This window comes from Bos mutus, chromosome 28, assembly GCF_027580195.1.
Source record: "Bos mutus isolate GX-2022 chromosome 28, NWIPB_WYAK_1.1, whole genome shotgun sequence".
NCBI classification, from domain to species: Eukaryota; Metazoa; Chordata; class Mammalia; order Artiodactyla; family Bovidae; genus Bos; species Bos mutus.
The window spans coordinates 22,351,386-22,373,535 of record NC_091644.1 but is presented as its reverse complement, the minus strand read 5'-3'; the positions used below and the strand labels follow the sequence as shown (position 1 = coordinate 22,373,535).

Sequence of the window (22,150 nt, the reverse complement as noted above, 5' to 3'; positions counted from 1 at the left end):
AGTGGTCAAGCCTCGTCACTGACCCTGGATCAAATTCCTCTCCTCTGGAGGCCAAGAATCCCAGCATCTTTCATGGCTCATAGTGGCAACCTTTCATCTTGGGGGCTCATCCAGGATTCTTCAGGACAAGGTAAGGACGCTTGGATCTATAGTTCTTTGTTCTCCTGGAAAGCACATTTTCTGCTGTACTTCAATAACTCTATGGTGTGCTTGTGTGTGTGACTGATTGAAAGAGATGTACAAGTGTGAACCAAGAGCTGGGTCCTAATCTGAAGCTCCAAGGTGACCTCATATGGCTTATGTCAGAAACCCTGTCTGGGGATTATACCAACCTGCTAATGTCAAGATTTCCCTTGTGGCTCAGCTGGTAAGTAATCTGTCTACAACGCAGGATACTTGGGTTCAATCCCTGGGTTGAGAAGATCCCCTGGAGAAGGGAAAGCCTTCCCACTCCAGTAATCTGGTCTGGAGAATTCCATGGACTATATAGTCCATGGGGTCACAAAGAGTCAGACATGACCAAGGGACTTTCACAGTTGAAATATTATATTTACTTTTAAAGCTCTAATTCTTAGTAATAAAAAAATATCATATAAGAAACAAATCACCAGTCCAGGTTCAATGCAGGATACAGGATGCTCGGGGCTGGTGCACTGAGATGACCCAGAGGGATGGTATGGGGAGGGAGGTGGGAAGGGTGTTCAGGACTGGGAACACGTGTACACCCGTGGTAGATTCATGTTGATGTATGGCAAAACCAATACAATATTGTAAAGTAATTAGCCTCTAATTAAAATAAATAAATTTAAATTAAAAATATATATATATATATATACACACCCCAAAAACCATATACCTACATATTGTTTAAGTTCTTCTAATTTTTTTTCTGCTAAAGTCACAAAAATAAATTTGAAAAGCCTGCCTCTTGAGAAATCTGTATGCAGGTCAGGAAGCAACACTTAGAACTGGACATGGAACAACAGACAGGTTCCAAATAGGAAAAGGAGTACATCAAGGCTGTATATTGTCACCCTGCTTATTTAACTTATATGCAGAGTACATGATGAGAAATGCTGGGCTGGAGGAAGCACAAGTTGGAATCAAGATTGCTGGGAGAAATATCAACAACCTCAGATATGCAGATGACACCACCCTTATAGCAGAAAGTGAAGAGGAACTAAAAAGCCTCTTGATGAAAGCAAAGAGGAGAGTGAAAATGTTGGCTTTACTCAACATTCAGAAAACAAAGATCATGGCATCTGGTCCCACCACTTCATGGCAAATAGACGGAGAAATAGTGGAAACAGTAGTAGAATTTATTTTGGGGGGATCCAAAATCTCTGCAGATGGTGACTGCAGCCATGAAATAAAAAGACACTTACTCCTTGGAAGAAAAGTTATGACCAACAAAGACAGCATATTAAAAAGCAGAGACATTACTCTGCCAATGAAGGTCCATCTAGTGAAGGCTATGGTTTTTCCAGTGGTCATGTATGGACGTGAGAGTTGAACTGTAAAAAAAGCTGAGCACCGAAGAATTGATACTTTTGAACTGTGGTGTTGGAGAAGACTCTTGAGAGTCCCTTGGACTGCAAGGAGATCCAACCAGTCCATCCTAAAGGAGATCAGTCCTGGGTGTTCATTGGAAGGACTGATGTTGAAGCTGAAACTCCAATACTTTGGCCACCTGATGCTAACAGCTGACTCATTTGAAAAGCCCCTGATGCTGGGAAAGATTGAAGGGAGAAGGAGAAGGGGATGACAGAGGATGAGATGGTTGGATGGCATCACCTACTCAAAGGAGATGAGTTTGTGTAAACTCTGGGAGTTGGTGATGGACAGGGAGACCTAGCATGCTGCAGTCCATGGGGTCACAGAGAGTCAGACATGATTAAGTGACTGAACTGAACTGATATAGTTTTCAATTTGCAAAGTCATTCTAAAGTGTAAGGGATAATAATAACTGAAATCAAAATTTTTATCAAAAAAAGTGGGAAAACAAATCTATATTTCAGTTCAGACTATAGTTGGCTTCTTGAGAAAACATACATAAAATGCTATTGATATTATCTATATTTAATTATAAAATTATAAACTCATTATTTTAACGAAACATTGTGTGCATGCTTAGTTGCTCAGTCATGTCTGACTCTTTGTGACACTTTGGACTGTAGCCTGTCAGGCTCCTCTGTCCATGGAATCTCTCAGGCAAGAATACTGGAGTGAGTTGCCAGTTTCCTCTTCCAGAGCATCTTCCGGACCCAGAGATTGAACCCAAGCCTTCTGTGTCTCCTGCATTACAGGCGGAATCTATACGGACTGAACCATTCGGGGAAGCCCTAGAAATTGTTGGGCTCAGGCAAATTAAAAACATTTATAGATATTTAAAATGTGTAAATTTTTCAAGTAGTTGTAATAAATAAAAATATAAAATTTTCTGCTTTGTCCTAGAACCCTGGGAACCTGCAGCTATAGTGAAGGAGGTTGGGGGTCTTCTGTGAATGAAACAAATCTGTATAATCATTCATTTGGACCTTCAGAGTCGGACTCGACTGAGCGACTTCACTTTCACTTTTCACTTTCATGCATTGGAGAAGGAAATGGAAACCCACTCCGGTGTTCTTGCCTGGAGAATCCCAGGGACGGGGGAGCCTGGTGGGCTGCCATCTATGAGGTCGCACAGAGTCGGACATGACTGAAGCGACTTAGCAGCAGCAGCAGCAGCACTGAAAAAGGCAAAAGTGAAAGTGAAGTCGCCCAGTCGTGTCCGACTCTTTGCAACCCCATGGACTGTATAGCCTATCAGGTTCCTCAGTCCATGGAATTTTCCAGGCAAGAGTACTGGAGTGGGTTGCCATTTCTTTCTCCACGGGATCTTCCCGACCCAGGGATCGAACCCAGGTCTCCCGCATTGCGGGCAAACGCTTTACCATCTGAGCCACCAGGGAAGCTCAACTATTAAATCCTACTACCACAAAGTCTGGAGCCAAAAGCTTGCCTGCACACAGGGGACCTTCCCTCAGTTTTCAGTGCCTTCCTCACTCACTAGTCTGAATGAACACACAAGAAGCTTAACATATGAGAAAAGCTTCCATCATGAAATACACTGAAATGAACTGATTAAGTTACCTCAGAGGACAGTGGCATTGCAGCAAGCTGCATACTACTAACACACTCCATGTGATATCCTCAGGATGAGAAGAGATGTAGAATAAAACATTATGAAAATAAAATATGTTAAATAGAATAAAACATTATGATATTCAGAAGAGAAAAAAAGAGAACCAAAACAGAGCTCCTGGAGATAACAAATATGATCACAAATATGATCACCTAAATTGGGAGAAGAGGGAGGAGGACCAGCAAACTTTTTCTATAAAGGGACTCATAGTAAATATTGTAAGCTTTCAGGACTTAACAGTCTCTAAACTCTGTCGTTGCAGGGTGAAAGCATCCATAGACAATCTATAAATGAATGAACATGAATGTGTTTATTTACAGAAACTGAACTTTATTTACACCCTGACCCAGTAGCATCACTGCTGGATTTAATTCTGCCATCGTTTGCTGACACCTAATCTAAATTTTTAATAAACTCATACATTAAATATTGTAACATAAAGCTGAAGAAATCACATGAAACAAAGACAAAGAGATAAAGAGATGGGAAATAGGAAAGAAAAACCAAAGTTTCAATCCAAGAAGTTCAAAATCTGCACAATAAAAGTTCCAGAGAGAGAGAAAAACAGAGAACAGAGAAAATGGGTAGAGAGGTAGTTTAAAAAGAAGACATAATTTTACAGCCCTGAAGGACACAAGTCTCCAGATTTATAGACCCACTGAATACCAGTATGATGGATGCAAAAAGGACCAAAGATATATTCTTAGTTAATTTTCAAATAGCAAGGAAAATAATGTTCCATAAAAGCTTCCAGAGTAAACAATAGACTATACACAAAGGAGTGGGAATCTGAATAACATCTGATTCTCAGCAGCAGGAGTGGGTGTGAGAAGACAGTGGAGCAATGGTTTAAAGATTCTGAGAAAGTGGTTTCCAATTATAAATATTATGTACATGAATTATGTATGCAGCCAACCTATTAATCAGTAAAGATAAATTTTTAAAAATTTCAGACTTGATTTTTTTTTCACATGCTCCCTCTTAGGAATCTACTAGTGGATATGTTTCAATAAAATGAGACAAGGAATACATAGGATCCAAGAACGGGGATATCACAGTTGGAGAATGGTGAAGAGGGGGGGTGGGTTAACAGCTATGACTAGATACTGGGGAAGAGAAAAATGGAGTGCTGCGGAGGAGAGGGATTATCTGAAATGGGTATTTGGAAAAACTAAGCACTCGACAAATCTTTTCAACTACTGGGAAAAACAACTAATTCTAGGAACAGACAAAACTAAGCAAATTAGGGGGTCTCAAGGGAGAGAGAATAGAGACAATTCTTAACTTTAAGAAAAATAAGAAGTTGAAAGAAAATGGAAGCACAACCGAGTATACCATTTAATTCAACAGTGGCATTGCTTACCTAGTCATCCTAAGTTAAACAGTGTCCATTTATTGAACACTAGGTTAACACAGGAACTAAGAAAGTAAGAGAGAAGATGATACTGCATCTTCAGTTACAGTAGCGAGAAATGGAAATCTCAACAAAATTCAGAAATACTATGAGAAGGAAATGATAGCTAAAATAAAGTGACTGAATATAAAAAAGGAATTGGTGAAGAAGCTGAGAAAGAAAAGCAAGTATGGGTACTTCTAATACAAATCTCTTCTTATATTTGCTTTTCAAACTATGTACATAAAATTCAGTTCTCTGATACTTTAATATGTTCCATTTCTCAGAGCTACCTATTAAATTTCAAGTATACTGGGAAGGCTGGGCTTCCCTGGTAGCTCAGCTGATAAAGAATCCACCCACAATGCAAGAGACCCCGGTTTGACTCCTCCTTCGGCAAGATCCCCTGGAAAAGGACAGGCTACACATTTCAGTACTCTTGGGCTTCCCTGGTGGATGAGATGGTAAATAATCTGCCTGCAAATGTGGGAGATCTGGGTTTGATTCCTGGGTTGGGAAGATTCCCTGATGGAGGGCATGGAAACCCACTCCGGTTCGTGCCTGGAGAATCCCCATGGACAGAAGGGCCTGGTGGGCTGCAGTCCAGGAAGTCACAAAGAATTGGACATGACTGAGCGACTAAGCACAGCACAGCAAATACTGAGAAGGCTAATACTATAAGCCTTATCAGCTACTACCATATAATTCATTCATCAATAAGTGGAAAAAATATATGAAAGAATTGGGTCACCATAGGTACCTGAGGACCAAGTATTGGAGATGAAAGAAAATCACTGAGGGAGAGGCAAGGAGGTACTTGGGGGAAAGGCTTCTCTTTTTCTTGCGTGTGTGAAACTCCTGTTTGAACAGTGGACTTATTGTGTAAAAATGAGATATGACTGATGAGGCCTGAGCGGGCTTTGACTCTGTTGGAGCAAATATTCCTGACACCAACCCCCAATCAGAAAACTGGCTCTCAGAAAGCCACTCTGTGTAAGTCTCCCTGTATGAGTCATGTTGCTATGGCTGTTTCCATTGTGTTACCTCCTAAATTTCTTAATTAAAAAAAAAAAAATTCTTAAAACTTATCTAACCTTTCACCTGTGCCACCTGTTCCAAAGAGACTATGTCTACTCGGGCTAAAGTGTCCAAGGAGGAGCGGCAACACTGTAAAGGTGTTGACGGTAATCAATGAAAATCTCAAAGGGAGATTACATCTGAGGGGACACAGAGTCACCTGAGTTGCCTTCTGTGTGTGTGTGTGTGTGTGTATGCTAAGTCACTTCAGTCATATCTGACTCAACGACCTTATGGACAGTAGCCTGCGAGGCTCCCCTGTCCATGGGTTTCTCCAGGCAAGAACACTGGAGCAGGTTGTCGTGACCTACTCCAGGGGATCTTCCCCATCCAGGGATCGAACCCAAGTCTCTTATGTCTCCTGCATTGACAGGCGGGTTCGTTACTACTGCCACCTGGGAAGCCCAGCTGACATTGCAATGTGTGTCTATAATGTTTCTATTGTACTATCTCATCAACTAAAATACAAGTCCTCTGATGGTAAATGATTGCTTGGTCTTACTCACTCTTGCATCCTCAGCACCAGATAAAGAAATGTTATTTTTATGTGAGAAGCATGGCATTTGCTTCCAGGGACTCAGTCAGCCTCTGCCTAAATCACAAGTTTGCCACATGGGGGCTCTGCTGCAAGCCACAGGAGATTCCTAAGCATTCCCCACACTCTTAAGGGAAGTGCATTTCAATCAGGATGAAGCATTTACAGTACAGAGAAGGGTTCTCTAGCCTAGTTCAAGAGAGTCCCCAAATAGACTGTAATATATTCGTGTAATATAAAGACCCACAGCTCCTATTCTCTGCTACTACACTGTCAACTTACACAGAATTTCTTTCTTTTTTTGTTTTTGTTTTTGTTTTGTTTTGCAGAATTTCTTTTCTATCAGATGTTTAAAATCTCTTAGGTCTCCAGCAAATATTTTTTTTAATTAGACATTGTTTCGGAAACAAAAATAGGACCAATGAAATATATGTTTTTTTATCCAAATCCAGATTTCTATTACCTTTCTCTACCTGGTGGCTTGGGGATTTAATTCTTAATGCTGATATATTTGTCAGGAAGGCAAATTTTAAAATATACTAGTGTAACTGTTGAAAATATTATACATAATCCTTTAAAAGTACAATAGAAAATCTACTATTGTACAAAAATGTATGTTTGTGTTCCACCTCCACCAAATCACAAGTTGAAACCTAATCCCCAAAGTGATGGTATTTGGAGGTGGAGCCTTTGGGAGGTGATTAAGTGAATGGGATTCCTGCTTGTGTGCTCAGTCCTGTTTGACTCTTGTGACCCCAAGGACTGCAGCCCTCCGGGCTTCTCTGTCCATGGGATTTCCTGGGCAAGAATACTGGAGTAAGCTGCCATTTCCTTTTCCAAGGTATCTTTCTGACCCAAGGATCAAAACTACAACTCCTGAGGCTCCTGCATTAGCAGGCGAATTCTTTACCACTGAGCCACCTGGGAAGCTCTGAATGGGATTAGTGCCCCTTTAAAAGAGGTCCATAAGAGCCCTTGCCACTTAAGCTATGTGAAGTTTCAGAGAGAAGATGGCAATCTGTGGACCAGGAGGCAGGCCCTCACCAGACATGGAATCTGAACACCTCTTGATCATAGAGTTCCCAGCCTCCAGAACCGTGAGAAATAAATTTCTGTTGTTTATAAGCCACCAATCTATCATTTTCTGTTAGAGCAGCCCACATGGACTAAGAACATTTTCTTTTTTTTTTTTTTAATTTTAATTTAATTTTATTTTTAAACTTTACATAATTGTATTAGTTTTGCCAAATATCAAAATGAATCCATCACAGGTATACATGTGCTCCCCATCCTGAACCCTCCTCTCTCCTCCCTCCCCATACCATCCCTCTGGGTCGTCCCAGTGCACTAGCCCCAAGCATCCGGTATCATGCATTGAACCTGGACTGGCGTCTCGTTTCATACATGATATTTTACATTTTCTTAAAAAAAAAAAAAGTATACATCAGAATATACCTAAAGCAAACATAAACATAGCAAAACGTTTATTATTGTATCATTTAAACAGTATTGACTTGATATTCAAAGCACAGCCATAAATGCATGCAAAGTAGAGCATCAAGTATTAAGGTGAAAATTTGGTTCAGAGACTTTTATAGTTACTCTAAAACATCTTTGCTTTATTGTGAGAAATTATAAGAAGTTTGGGAATATATATATGACATAAATTTTACACTGTAGCTCTGGTGTCACATGTTCCTTCATGGAATTTGTTCCAAATGAAAAGCTAGAAAACTGATTTCTCTCAATAAAAATGACTATAATTGAATTTGGTGACTGCTCTCTTTGAGCCTCCTTTAGAAGACTATCCCAATATTAATGCAAAAATTAGCAGCTTTATTTAACAAGGAACAAGATCAAATATCTGTTTTTCATAACTATCAACAAAAAGGCAACTACAGTAAAAAGTTGAGGACAGAAATATTAGTAAATATGAATGGTAAACCAACTCAAACTCATGATACCTTAATATTAATTTTCATCAAATTTGTGATTTTATCAATTACTGAATTCCCACAAAATAGAAATACATATTTTCCTTCAAGTTCTAAGCCTCATATATTCCTAAGTGTTAAATTTGCTAACAAGAGTGAATAAATATCCCAAGTATCACTTTGGGGCTGGATGTCCTGCTTAAATTACTTGAGTGGACTAACATGTATGCCACTTAAATTACTTGAGTGGACAACATGTATGCCACTAAAACTTACTCCTTACAAGTTTAATGACATAGGGAAAGCAATCAATTGAATATAAAACATGGAACAAGCCACAGCCCAAATGACCTGGTACCTCCTAATAAATCTATGACACTAAAAAATTAAAGCAACTTAAGAAACATGAAAACAAAATGCAGTACTTGAGCTTTACTTAGGTCTTGACCACAAACCAACTTTAAGAAGTTACTGTTAAATATGTTAGGTATAGTAATACTAGATGGTTAAATTAAAAATCTTTACTGGTTAGAATTACATACTGAAATATATATATATACATATGTAAAATGACATGATTTCTGAGCTTTGCTTTTTAAAACACTCCAGAAAGAAAAACAGAACAGTGTGAACGTGTGGGTATGTATGAAGGGAGATGGGGATAATGTAACATTAATAAAATATTGATAACTGTTAATGTTTATTATACTATGCTCTCTATATTATGTATGTTTTGAAATATCCACTAAAAAATAGTAACAATTGTATCCTTAAATTCATGTAGTCTTTTTATCTTCAGAAGTCTTCCCTGGTGGCTCAGATGGTAAAGAATCCGCCTGCAATGGAGGAGACCAGGGTTCGATTCCTGGGTTGGAAAGATCCCCAGGAGAAGGGAATGGCTACCCACTCCAGTGTTCTTGCCTAGAGAATCCCATAGACAGAGGACCCTGGCGGCTGCAGTCCATGAGGTCACAAAGAGTCGAACATGACTGAGGGACTAATATACACATGTAGCCTTTCATCTTCAGAAGTTAACCAATAATTGTTGCACTCTAAGAATTTGTTATTTGTCTCTATCCTCGGTTTTATCTTTAGCACTACTTCTGTTCAAACTAACAGTAAGTAATGCAATAAAACCTGAGAGTATGGATTGATGCTAGCATAAAGGTATCTGTAAGTGAAGAATAGGCAGATGTGTTATATACTCTTGTAGGTCTTATTCACTTGATTTGCCTCTTTCCAAAAAACACTGAGAAACTATTTTAATGGTCAGACCTGGAAATATCTTCATCTATTTATCTAAGTCAGAGATATCCACTCATCACCATATATGACCAGACATGGTTTTTAATGGAGCCCTTGAAGCAAGCACATGGAAACCAAGGATACTTCAGAGACATGTTAATACCTCAATGGATGAGCAGAATATAGTTATAAATGTACAAATGCATATGAGTATTCTACCAACTATAAATGAAGAAAATAAAATTTTCATAGCTGGAAGGATCTATGTTAGCATTTTAACCATCTTATTACATGATACAGTGACCAAGTCAAAAATATGAAGCTCTTTGAAACATCTAGATTACATGCACTTATTGGTGAAAGCACTTTATGAGTTAGAACACAGAATGTCAATGATGTATGCTGTATATTAAATGGATATGGTATTAAAAATCATAGTAGAAAGGGAATACTGACGAAATTTTATAATACTGGTAAATTCTGACTCAGCCCTTGGTCATGTCACGTGTGTGCTAAGTTGCTTTAGTCATGTCCAATTCTTGGTGACTATATGGGCTGTAGCCCCCCAGGCTCCTCTGTCCATGGGGATTCTCCAGGCAAGAATACTGGAATGGGTTGCCGTGCCCTCCTCCAGGGGATCTTCCCCATCCAGGGACTGAACCCATGTCTCTTATGTCTCCCACATTGGCAGATGAGTTCTATACCACTAGGACCACCTGGAAAGCCCTTGATCATGTTAGTGACCCTAGACACATGTTTGTTCCACTGTATGCTGATGAACAGAGAACCTAGATGAAACTCAAAGAAAAATTAATTTTCTCATGGGTACTCAGATTTCAGAAATATTTTATAGCACTTTATAGTCTACAATGTATTTACATGTAAATATGTAACTTGATCCTAAATAAAAACTTTAGAGATTCATAGCACAGGTTTTATGAGTACTATTTTGTAGACAAGCAAACTGAGACCCTAAGAAGACTGGCCAGAATCAATTTCAAATTCCAAATGTCAACTGGCATATGCAATAAAAAGCATATGTCATTCTCTAAATTATTTTAGAAAAACCTTTCAGATTCACCAAATTTATTTTCTAAAACTTAAAGTCCAAATGTTATCATATCTGGTCTTTATATAATTTTTAATTTTCATCAAAGCTTTTGGTTCCATGCCCTCCAAGACCATTTGCAAAGATGTTGCCACTGTCTAGAACATCTAAATAGAAATCCATGTTGCTATTGTTTAGTGCCTAATTTTGCTAATCATTTTATAAAATATTGCAAAATACACCATGGTGTTTTGAGGCCTAATATCAAGAACATGCTGCAAAAATTAAAGTCTGACAAAAAATGAGGGCCAAATTCGAACATAATTCAAATGAGCTGAACTCTTGATGTTATTCCCCAAACTTGACCTATAGAAGCAGTTGACGGCTTTACCATCCCTCCAATTGCTCAGCCCATAAAACTAAAGGCATCTTTAATTTCTGTATTTATTCCATACCTCAATTTCTAATCCATTAGAAATCTCCATTGGTTTTACCTAAACACAAGTCTAGAATCTAACCAATCCTCACCACTTTCATTGATACTGAATCAGAGCAGGATCCTATTGTCCCTGCCCCGCTACTATGCCCTCTGCCTGCCTTTTATCTGTGGAAAACTTTAGTCAAAGAATTAATCAGAGAAGTGAGAAATGCAAATACAAAGAAAAACAGTCAAAGGAGACTAAATAATAATAATGTAGTCATTAAGCATGGTCGAGGACTTCAGTTCTTTCTCGAAGGCTATAGATAATATTCTAAGCCATATCCTGTGAGCTATCTTATAGATAGATACTAGAACACCAGGGAGAGAAGTTAACTACAAGATGACCAGACTGTACCCAGGACATGAGCTGTCACAATTCCAAGAACTGGCCGCAAAGAAATGGGAACAAATGGACCCTGGAACTGAAGATTACTGAACCAAAAACAACCAAAATGATGCTGGTCAGACCAGTGATGACCAATCTGAAGACGACTGTTAGAGATAACTGTGCTGTTTCTGCATGTAGCTCCCCCTCATCCACCTGTAAAAGGTCTCACCCCTTGCTTGTCACTGTGCATGTGTTGGGGGAGTTGGCCTTTGGACAGATGTCCACCACTCTCCCATCCAGTTGCCAGCATCTGAAATAAAGCAAATTTCCTTTCCACCAATCTGGCCTCTTTATAGGCTTTTGGGCTGCAAGCAGCCAGACACCACACTCACCCTCTGTAACAATACCATCCTGGTCCAAGTCCCCATTGTCTGTCACCTGATTGGTATAATATCCTCCCTGCTGGCTTCCCTGCTCTTACTCTCGTCCCTTACAGTCTGTTTCCTCTCTGACTTCATCTCTAGTTACTTTCTCCCATGCTCTCTACACTCCAGACTGATTAGCCTCTGCTATTCATTGAACACACTAGCTGCTCCCACCTGAGTGCCTTTGCACTGGCCACTCCCCATATATATATATAAGGTTAAAAACCTCATCTTCTTCAAGGCTTGCTCAAGCCACTTTCTTAGTGGGCCTAACCATCCTATTTTACCTGAAATCCACCTCACCCCTTCCACTTCTAATCTTCACTGTCTTTTTTACTTTTCTTTTTTCTATAATTGTTGTTGTTTAGTCACTAAACCATGTCCAACTCTTTGAGACCCCATGAACTATAACCCACCAGCCTCCTCTGTCCTTGGGATTTTCCAGGCAAGAATACTGGAGTGCATTGCCATTTCCTTCTCCAGGGGATCTTCCCAACCCAGGGATTGAACATGTATCTCCTGCATTGGCAGGTAGATTCTTTACCACTGAGCTACCAGGGAAGCTCAGTAATATACTACTTTTATTATTTATTTTATTTTTATTGTTCATCTTACTCCTTCAGAATGTAAGCTTAGATATCTGCTTTGTATACTAATGTACTCTAAGTGTCTGGAACAGTGTCTAGGACATAGTGGTTACCCAAACTGTTAAATAAATGTAATCTCTGAGACCAATCCATTGTTAAGACATCAGTATATACCCTTTGGGCTTCTCAGGTATGCCAACCTACCAATGCAGAAGACACAAGAGACATGGGTCTGATCCCTGGGTCGAAAAGATCTCCTGGGGGATAAAATAGCAACCAACTGCAGTATTCTTGCCTGGGAAAATTTCATGGATAGAGGAGCCTGGTGGGCTACAGTCCATGGGGTTGCAAAGAGTCAGACATGACTGAGCATAGCAGCACAAGCACAATATCCACTTTAAATTGATTTTCTAAGTTTATATTTGGCAATTCAGTTTCATATTAGACTGAAATCTGGCATTATATAACTGAGATTGGATTTATTTGCCCAATTTAAACAAAATATGTTAAGCTTTTTGAAGTACTATAAGTGCAATAAAAAAGTCTTTAGATACATGACACTATATTCCATAAGTATATAAATCATTAAGGCCCTAGATTCACTGGGGAAATTTAATTTGTCAGGTAGTTTATAGTTTGCTCTGTACATGGTTTTAAATGCAAATGAATTTGCTAAATACATAATGTAGGATAATTTTGCTTATTTTGAAAGGCAAATAAGAAATGATCATCTTGCAGTAGTCAACAAGTAGAAGGAGAATAAACTTTAAAAAATAACCAGCAAATTACTAAAATCTTTTTGAATATAAGGTTTTATTTTTCTTTTGAGAGACTATGTCTTTGGAGTGATTTCTGTAGCCTCAAGTTTTTAGTCTGGGTTAGCATTGCACTACTTCATTTTTGGATTTCTCTACCAGCCTCATGGATGGTCTTCCCTCTTCAAGCATTTCATTACCATGAACCAGGATAGACCTGGTGGTAATACTGGCTTAAGGATTAGTGGGAAAGTAGGAGGCACCCAGAGAACCTGGAGGTTAGACCCAGTCCAAGAATGGCTACTGATTGCTGTTGAAGAAGAGATCAATAGTCAGCATTAAGAGAAAAAATCAACTTTGAGATCCAAAAGGTGACTGTAAAGTCAGAACTATGGAGCAAAGCAAGATCAGAAACCAAGATACCAGAAAAATGTCTGCTAATGGCACGGTGTGTAACACACAGCAAATGTTATTCACCATATTGATCCAAGATTTATCCCAGGAAAAGCAAAGTAAGCAAACTACATTCTCAGTGGGCTCAACTGTGCTTCTGTCATAGAATGAAAGAAGAATAAAAACATAAAGTTGTTGGGGCCTCCATTCGCCCGAGAGCAGCCTTCTGCAGCTGTTGGGAAAACAGATATGGCAATGATTACTTCCCAAAGAGAAGCAGGGATGGTGAAGAGAAAAATCTGAGCCCTTCAAGCAACAGGGATGATAAAGGAGTTATAAATAGTATTCTCTTTAGTCTTTTTTAATAGATACAAATTGTCACGCCCTATTTGGGATGTTAGATGATAAAAGGTGTAAAATGCCAAAGGGAATATTCAAACCTATATTTACTATTCTCAAAAACCGTACAGTTTAACTATAAAGACAAGAGATGTCTACATAGAAAGTGAAGATCACATGCTGACCATCTGAGTATTTCCACTTCCCAATTTCTTGCCTTTTCACACACATTTTTAAAGAACACTTTCTCCAAAATTGTACCCAATCTCACTGGCAGAGGAATTTTGCAGAGATCAATCCTATGTATACAAGACTAGCATTACATAACCAGTTTATCCTACATCAAATGTACTTCTGACCCTCATAAAAATGCGTCTGTTCAGTAAATATTTATTGAGCATCTAAAATGTGCCAAGTGCTACAGCAGTTTTTAGGAAAACCAAAGCAGATAAAACTTTATTTCTGTCCTCACAGAACTTATATCACAATATCATAGTTTTATATGTCCTCTCTTCCTACTAGGAGAAAATTTATTATTTTTATTTATCCCTTTACAGTGTGTTTCTTAAACCTAGCTGTCCATCAGAGTCTGCTGATAAATGGAGCCTCTTCTGTCTCCTTGAATCAAAATCTTGGGGGAGGGATTGGGAAATTTACCTTTTTAACAAGCTCTCTGGAGGCTTTATGTAAATTCATAGCATAATAATTTGGGAGGAAACACTTCCCAAGTGGCACCAGTGGTAAAGAATCTGCTTGCCAATGCAGGAGACGTAAGAGACACACATTCAATCTCTTGGTCAGGAAGATGCCCTGGAGGAAGGTATGGCAACTCACTCCTGGAGAATCCTGTGGACAGAGGATCCTGGCAGGCTACAGGCCATAGAGTCACAAAGAGTCAAACACCACTGAAGTGACTCAGCCTGCACGTACTGTCCTATTAATGGCATCTTATATGAGAAATCTGACTGTACCTAGGGGGCCCCTTTTATTTATCATAACTGTTACCGAGCCTCTCCCTTTGAAAATATGAAAGCTTTCCATGATTTTCCAGTCAATTCACCTAACAAAGACTAGCAAGGAAAACTTAAAAAGAAAAATTAAATTACCATTTTTTTTTAAACAAAATGGTTTTCTCTGTGGGGCAGATGTTACCATATTCTGCTCTGTTGAAGAAAATCAAACATTAATTATGAGTTACAGTCTACCTTAAATATTCATTTTAAAGATAAAGTTGAGATGATGGTGATTTACGAACACTTCTCATCAAAGAAGGTAAGACTGAGAGCATCTCAGAAACCAATTGTAAACAATATAAAAAATATTCAGTGAAATAGTTCTTTGTGAGTTAATGACAGTCACCACAGTCACTATTAAATACTAAATAACATGCAATATCAGCAAGTATAGAAAAGTTGATATTATTCAAATAACAGTTAACACAGGCTTATTAAGTGTCACATACTAGTCTAAGATTATGTCATCTTCATACTCTACAGATATGGAGATGACTTAATTCTCAAACTCTCTATTAAATGGAATTTTGTTATGATACCCATTTTGTAGAAGATAAAACTAATGCATAGAGAAGATGATAAACATAGTCAATGTTACAGAGCTGATAAAATATAGTCAGGATTTGAACCTAGGTGCAAAAATTCATCCTCTTAATCACTAAACTAAGCCTTTCCTCTTTAGTTTTTAGAATACTTATTAGAAGATGCGTATAAAAGAAGTTTATGCAAACCTGTTCTAGAAATCAAGAATTTTATTTTATTACAGCTTCTTTGCCAAAATGACTTAATCAGGCTAATTTTCATTTGACCATTTTAAAGTGAAGATAACAATGCTGTTCAAACAGGATCATCTAGTGGTTAGAGGTTCAAGAATAAGAGAGATATGGCTCTGAATCTCAATCCTCCCACTTACCATATGACCTTGAGCAAGGTACCTTTCCCAGACTCAGTCTCCTCATCTTTAAAATGAAGGGTATAATGGAATCTACAGCATGATATTGTTTACAGATAGAATAAGATAGTCCATTGGAACGCTATCTTAGAAATGGCTCAATAAATATTAGTGTAATAAATACCAGCAGCATCAACAAACTGAACCAAATGCTCTCTTGATTCTTGTACTCACACTAAACATGGCTTATTTCTCTTCTAACTAAAAAAAAGATAAAATGACAGCAACAAAAACAACAAACCAAGTCATAAACAATTGAATCAATTATGTCTTTTGTGGGAAAACCAGAAAGGTTATTGGATACATTACTTTATATGTCATTAGTTATCCTCTCTGTTTCAAAATGTATGTGAGCTAGCATCCTGAGACATCTTGTATAATATAATCATTGTGACTCCAAGAGGTCAAATGGGCAGGCAGTTAATGCTTCTCTGTGAAAAGCTCAATAATTCATTTTATAAATTTCAGTTCTAAGCCTACGTTGAGGTTAAGAAAAATTGACATTCGGTCTGTGAACTTCATGTCAAGCTCCAGAAAAACTCTGGGCAGCACATGTTTAGCGATTAAGTGGATGCAGACAATAAAGACGTTGCCAAATTGTAAAACAAGACTTGGAAATTACAGAAAATGTTGCTAGTTATTGATTACGGTGACCATTCAGTTCCTATTGAGCCACCCAAAAGAATCATTCATTTTCCAGCAGAGAGCCTGCTCATTTGCAAGATAAAAGAGAGACATTTCTGCACATGCCCATAATGTTCTTCACCACTGGGGGCAGCTTTACATAAGACTGCATTCACTGAAACCAAAGCAACAGTCTGAGCAGCTTTCAGAATGACAGTCTGCAGAAGTGAGCTGAGCGTGTGCGCGATACGGGGCTGTCCTGCCTTCTGGGCTCCAACGCAGCTCTGTGGCTGAACTGGGTGCTCGCCACCAGAAATGCTGGGCTATGGAATACAGATGTGGCAGCTCAGGTAGCCTCATGTTGCCTGAAGGAATACATCTTGCTTTCTGATAAGAAGAAATTGTAGAAGCCAGTTTTTTTTTTTTTTTTTTTACACCACCTCCCCCCACCAAAAAAAAAACTGTAAAGATGCAAAAACGTAATATCCATGAAGATCCTATTACCTAGGAAGATTTTGATGTTTTGCTGCGAATGCGGTGTTGGGATTTATTTGTTCTTGGAGTGTTCTGCGTGGCTGGCAAAGAATAATGTTCCAAAATCGGTCCATCTCCCAAGGGGTCCAATTTTTCTTCCTGGGTGTCAGCGAGCCCTGACTCACTACAGTGCAGCTGACAGGGGCTGTCATGCAAGTGGCCCCCTAAGCCAAAGCAAAAGACCTAAGGACGACCTTTGAACAATACAAAGGATGGGTATGTTTTGTCATTTTTCTTCTTTTCTTCTTAAAAAAAAAAAAAAAAAAATCCACTAGTCTGTGTATTAATTCTGCCTTAATTATTGTAGAGATTACCTTGCTCTGCTCTAAGACTATAAATTCAACTGCTTAGTGAACATGTTTCCTTGCTTAACTATTAAAAAAAAAAAGCCTAAAGACAATTCTCTTTAAATTATAAGGAGATGATATTTGCTGTTAAATATTGCTCTGTACATTTAAATTTCTAAAAAAGAAAATATATGCTTATTTTTGCTTGATTAAAAAATAAATTAATTCTTTTTTTGGGGGGATAACTTTTCTAAGTTGTTTTTATTTCCAGGTTTCAATGTAATTAGGCTACTGAGCGGATCAGCTGTAGCACTGGTTATAGCCCCCACTGTCTTACTGACAATGCTTTCTTCTGCTGAACGAGGATGCCCTAAGGGCTGTAGGTGTGAAGGCAAAATGGTATATTGTGAATCTCAGAAATTACAGGAGATACCCTCAAGTATATCTGCTGGTTGCTTAGGTTTGTCCCTTCGCTATAACAGCCTTCAAAAACTTAAGTATAATCAATTCAAAGGGCTCAACCAGCTCACCTGGCTATACCTTGACCATAACCATATCAGCAATATTGATGAGAATGCTTTTAATGGAATACGCAGACTCAAAGAGTTGATTCTGAGTTCCAACAGAATCTCCTATTTTCTCAACAATACCTTCAGACCTGTGACAAATTTACGGAACTTGGATCTGTCCTACAATCAGCTGCATTCTCTGGGATCTGAACAGTTTCGGGGTTTGCGAAAGCTGCTGAGTTTACACTTACGGTCTAACTCCCTGAGAACCATCCCAGTGCGAATATTCCAAGACTGCCGCAACCTGGAACTTTTGGACCTGGGGTACAACCGAATCCGAAGTTTAGCCAGGAATGTCTTTGCTGGTATGATCAGACTCAAAGAACTTCACCTGGAGCACAATCAATTTTCAAAGCTCAATCTGGCCCTTTTTCCAAGGTTGGTGAGCCTTCAGAACCTTTACTTGCAGTGGAATAAAATCAGTGTCATAGGACAGACCATGTCCTGGACCTGGAGCTCATTACAAAGGCTTGATTTATCAGGCAATGAGATCGAAGCTTTTAGTGGACCTAGCGTTTTCCAGTGTGTCCCAAATCTGCAGCGCCTCAACCTGGATTCCAACAAGCTCACATTTATTGGTCAAGAGATTTTGGATTCTTGGATATCCCTCAATGACATCAGTCTTGCCGGGAATATATGGGAATGCAGCAGAAATATTTGTTCCCTGGTAAACTGGCTGAAAAGTTTTAAAGGACTGAGGGAGAATACAATTATCTGTGCCAGTCCCAAAGAGCTGCAAGGAGTAAATGTGATTGATGCAGTGAAGAACTACAGCATCTGTGGCAAAAGTACCACAGAGAGGTTTGATCTGGCCAGGGCACTCCCAAAGCCAACGTTTAAGCCCAAGCTCCCCAGGCCGAAGCATGAAAGCAAACCCCCTCTGCCCGCCACGGTGGGAGCCACGGAGCCTGGCCCAGAGACTGATGCTGACACTGAGCACATCTCTTTTCATAAAATCATCGCAGGGAGCGTGGCCCTTTTCCTGTCTGTGCTTGTCATCCTGCTTGTTATCTACGTGTCGTGGAAGCGGTATCCTGCCAGCATGAAGCAGCTGCAGCAGCGCTCCCTCATGAGAAGGCACAGGAAAAAGAAAAGACAGTCCCTAAAGCAAATGACTCCCAGCACCCAGGAATTTTACGTAGATTATAAACCCACCAACACGGAGACCAGCGAGATGCTGCTGAATGGGACGGGACCCTGCACCTATAACAAATCAGGCTCCAGGGAGTGTGAGGTATGAACCATTGTGATAAAAGCGCTCTTAAAAGCTGGGAAATAAGTGGTGCTTTATTGAACTCTGGTGACTATAAAGGGAACGTGGTGCCCCTCTCCCCATCCCTCTCCCTCTCCCTCTGCTGGCAAAGTCCTTCCTCCTCCGTCTGTTTTAGTACATTCATAATACGGGTCATTTTCCTTTCATACAGAGTTAACCCATTGAAATTTAAATACCACAATCAATGTGAAGCTTGAATTCTGGTTTAATATAATGCCTATTGTATACAACCTTTTATTGATTCCATTAACGTCACACTTGTTTTAAGATAAAACTTCTTTCATAAGTGATCCCTCACATCTGCTGTTATTCTCCTAGTAGGACCAAATTTACAGTTTTAGAAGGTTTGCAGTTCATTGGTAAATCAAGGAAAACCTGAATGATCCCAGGTACTTGGAGCTGAAACTGATTCTAGGAGATGACTTGATTATAGGAACATTTAGGGGCAGTCTTAAAACAACACCTAGCTTAAAAAGAAAATTGCAGGAAACTATTGAAAGACGGTGCTCTGTTAAAGAAGCACCAGAAGCAGTTTTCAGAGGTGTTTGAATTACAATAAAGCAAGCCTAAAGAAAACTGTGGAAGGGTTAAATTGTTGCAAGTAGATGACTGCAAAATGTGAGGAGACAGTAAAAACACAAAAGTTTAGACTTGAAGCCTTGTCTCTGAAATCCATCTCTGTAAAAATCACAGTAGAGGTTTCACTGTCAGTTTCTTTTAGCCTCCACATATCCAAAATGAATGAATAAATAAATAAATAAATAAAATAGGCAAGAGGCAAATTTGAGGAGGCAATTTTTTCCACACATCCTCACCTTAAGTTTTCAGAGATGAGGCTTGCAAACCGGAATGCAGCTTGCTAAACGCATGTGATTAGAAGCTTACCAGAATTTCTCTATCTAGCTCTTTTAGGACCCTAATGTGGGCAGTAGAATCATGAGCTCTGTCTGTTCTTCTGTTTGGGATTTGTCAGGCTGTCCTGCTGTGTTTCACTATATGCCCTGCACACATGCCAGTCCCCTGATGACTGACATTTCATTCAGAGGCATAGAGAACACATTTTAAGACTCGATTTCCACCACCCATTGAAAAGGATAGTTTTGACAACACCTTAATAAGATAAAATAAATCTTACAAGGAAAAAGACCAACCCCATGGCAGTTGTCCTTTGCTTCTCTGTTGTTGATGGTACAGTGCTGATGTTACAGTCTCCCCATGTTCATCTGTATTGTGAACTCCATTCATCAGTATGAATCTGTACAGACCCTGCTGGCCATATGCAAGCTGCATGCATGTTTTTATGTCGATGGTGAAAGTTTATTGACTGCAGCACAAATATCACAGCTTCTGTATTTAAGTAACTTTGACTACAGTTCATTTAGATTTTAGAAAAATGTCTTCAGTCTGCTTTTCATTCTCTAAAATGAACAATTCCATTATAGGAGCAAAAATCTCAAATTGCAACACTGAGCCTGTTTCATTTAATTTGACTTGTCAAGCCTTATATCTTTAACCATGCCCCTGTTCTTTCAAAACAGAATCGCTGCAGCGAAAAAAAAGAAAAACTAAATGGCTATTTTTACCAGCATTTTTATATAGTTTGGAGGCTTTTCATATGCTGAGAGGAAAAATCTAGGCAAGTCACCATGAGATATAATTGCAAAGAAGCCAGATTATAAAAATCATACTTTTATAAGCAATAAAGAAAAAGGAACATCTAAAGTAGATTTTTCAAGGTACTTTGATTTTGATTAAATCTTAAATAGATACCAGTTCAGAGAAGCATCATAGCTATAATATATTTGTCCATGGATAACTATTGGATATACATTTATTAATTGCAAATAGTCCCAGATTCCCAATTGATTAATAATGCAGATAATTCCTCCAAGTACTATGAACTGGATGACTGAGCCTACTGTGATGTTTTTCACTGAAGTTGTAATTTTACATTTTTCATAAAATGTCAGTAAATACATATTTCATCTAAAAAAAGAAATTTTCTTTGGTCAGCCTCATTTTTACCTGTACTAAAGATGATTGTATTAATTAAATGCAGTGTTAAAGTGAAAAAGCCCCTTTCTATTCTTTGACTTGAACTTCTGCCTCGTTTGTCATGGGTACCAAATAAATTTAGGCAAGGTATATTTTTATATTTTGAAATTTTTGAAAATTCTCAATGCTGTGGTACTGCTAGTATATATGAAATATGCTTGTTGTTTTAAAAGTGTTTCTAAAATTCAAAACCACCTGGTGTGTTAAGGTTACATGAATAACCAAAATTTGAAGGCTGGTCATTTTTTAATGCCTAACTTTAGCTATATATAAATTTAACACTAGATAAGAACCAAAATAAAATTCCTTAGATTGTAAAAGTAATTTTGATTCAGGACATGAAATTATAAAAAAAAAATTTCCCTCTCTTTGGGAATGAAGCATTTCTAGTTCTCAGCATATAATTTTTGTAGGTTAGACAATTACTAGTTCACCACAAAAAATATAACAAAGCTGACTTGTAAATGTTCTGCTCAAATGTTTTTGTCCTCACACCCACCCCATGGCAAATTTTGGACTGCAAACCATAAATCTATTTTCATAAGTATTTTAAACTCAGTGCATATTAGTTGATATTTCATTTTCTGTCCCAAATTTATATTGTGTCCAACTAGACAACAGTTAAATAAACAGCCTGACCTGTTGAACTACACAACAGAGACACGTCAACGCAGAATGGATTCAGTCTTTGCATGCTTTACCAGAGAGGGAGGAAATACAGTTTAGTCTTTGAAAAGTATGGGTTTTTTTTTTTCTAATTTTTATGGGCCCCAGTACACATAGTGCTACCGCAGCGTGGAGTTAATATATTCCGAGTGTCACAGTCTTCTAAGCAATACTTATCCAAGATATATTCCTTTTAAATTAGTTTATATTTTCTAAAGATGTTGACATTACATCTTTTCAAATAATTTAAACCTTTTTTTTAAACTTAATTTGGTGAACCAACTACCTAACCAGACAGAGAGGCAATAAACTGCATTTCTGTGGAGCAGCAGTGACCTCCAGTGGCTGGTTAGACTAACCACAGCTACTCAAACATTCAATTAGTTTTCATCCTAAATTCCTATGTAAGTGTGGTTTTCAACATATAGTTTTTGATCCATGAATCAGATTTTA

At 38.4% G+C, this 22,150-nt stretch overlaps 2 protein-coding genes across 5 annotated transcripts in view; one reads left to right on the top strand and one right to left on the bottom strand.

Moving 5' to 3' along the window:
- CTNNA3 (catenin alpha 3) overlaps nucleotides 1–22,150 on the bottom strand; it is a 1,958,943-nt gene that overhangs the window by 1,076,732 nt on the left and 860,061 nt on the right. The window lies entirely within an intron of this gene.
- Nucleotides 16,747–22,150, top strand: part of LRRTM3 (leucine rich repeat transmembrane neuronal 3) — a 209,825-nt gene continuing 204,421 nt past the window's right edge. Inside the window, exons 1-2 of the mRNA XM_005889586.3 lie at nucleotides 16,747–17,063; nucleotides 17,406–18,937. Of these exons, the coding sequence (XP_005889648.1) occupies nucleotides 17,060–17,063; nucleotides 17,406–18,937 (1,536 nt within the window). The 5' untranslated portion in view covers nucleotides 16,747–17,059. The remainder of the gene's footprint in view (nucleotides 17,064–17,405; nucleotides 18,938–22,150) is intronic.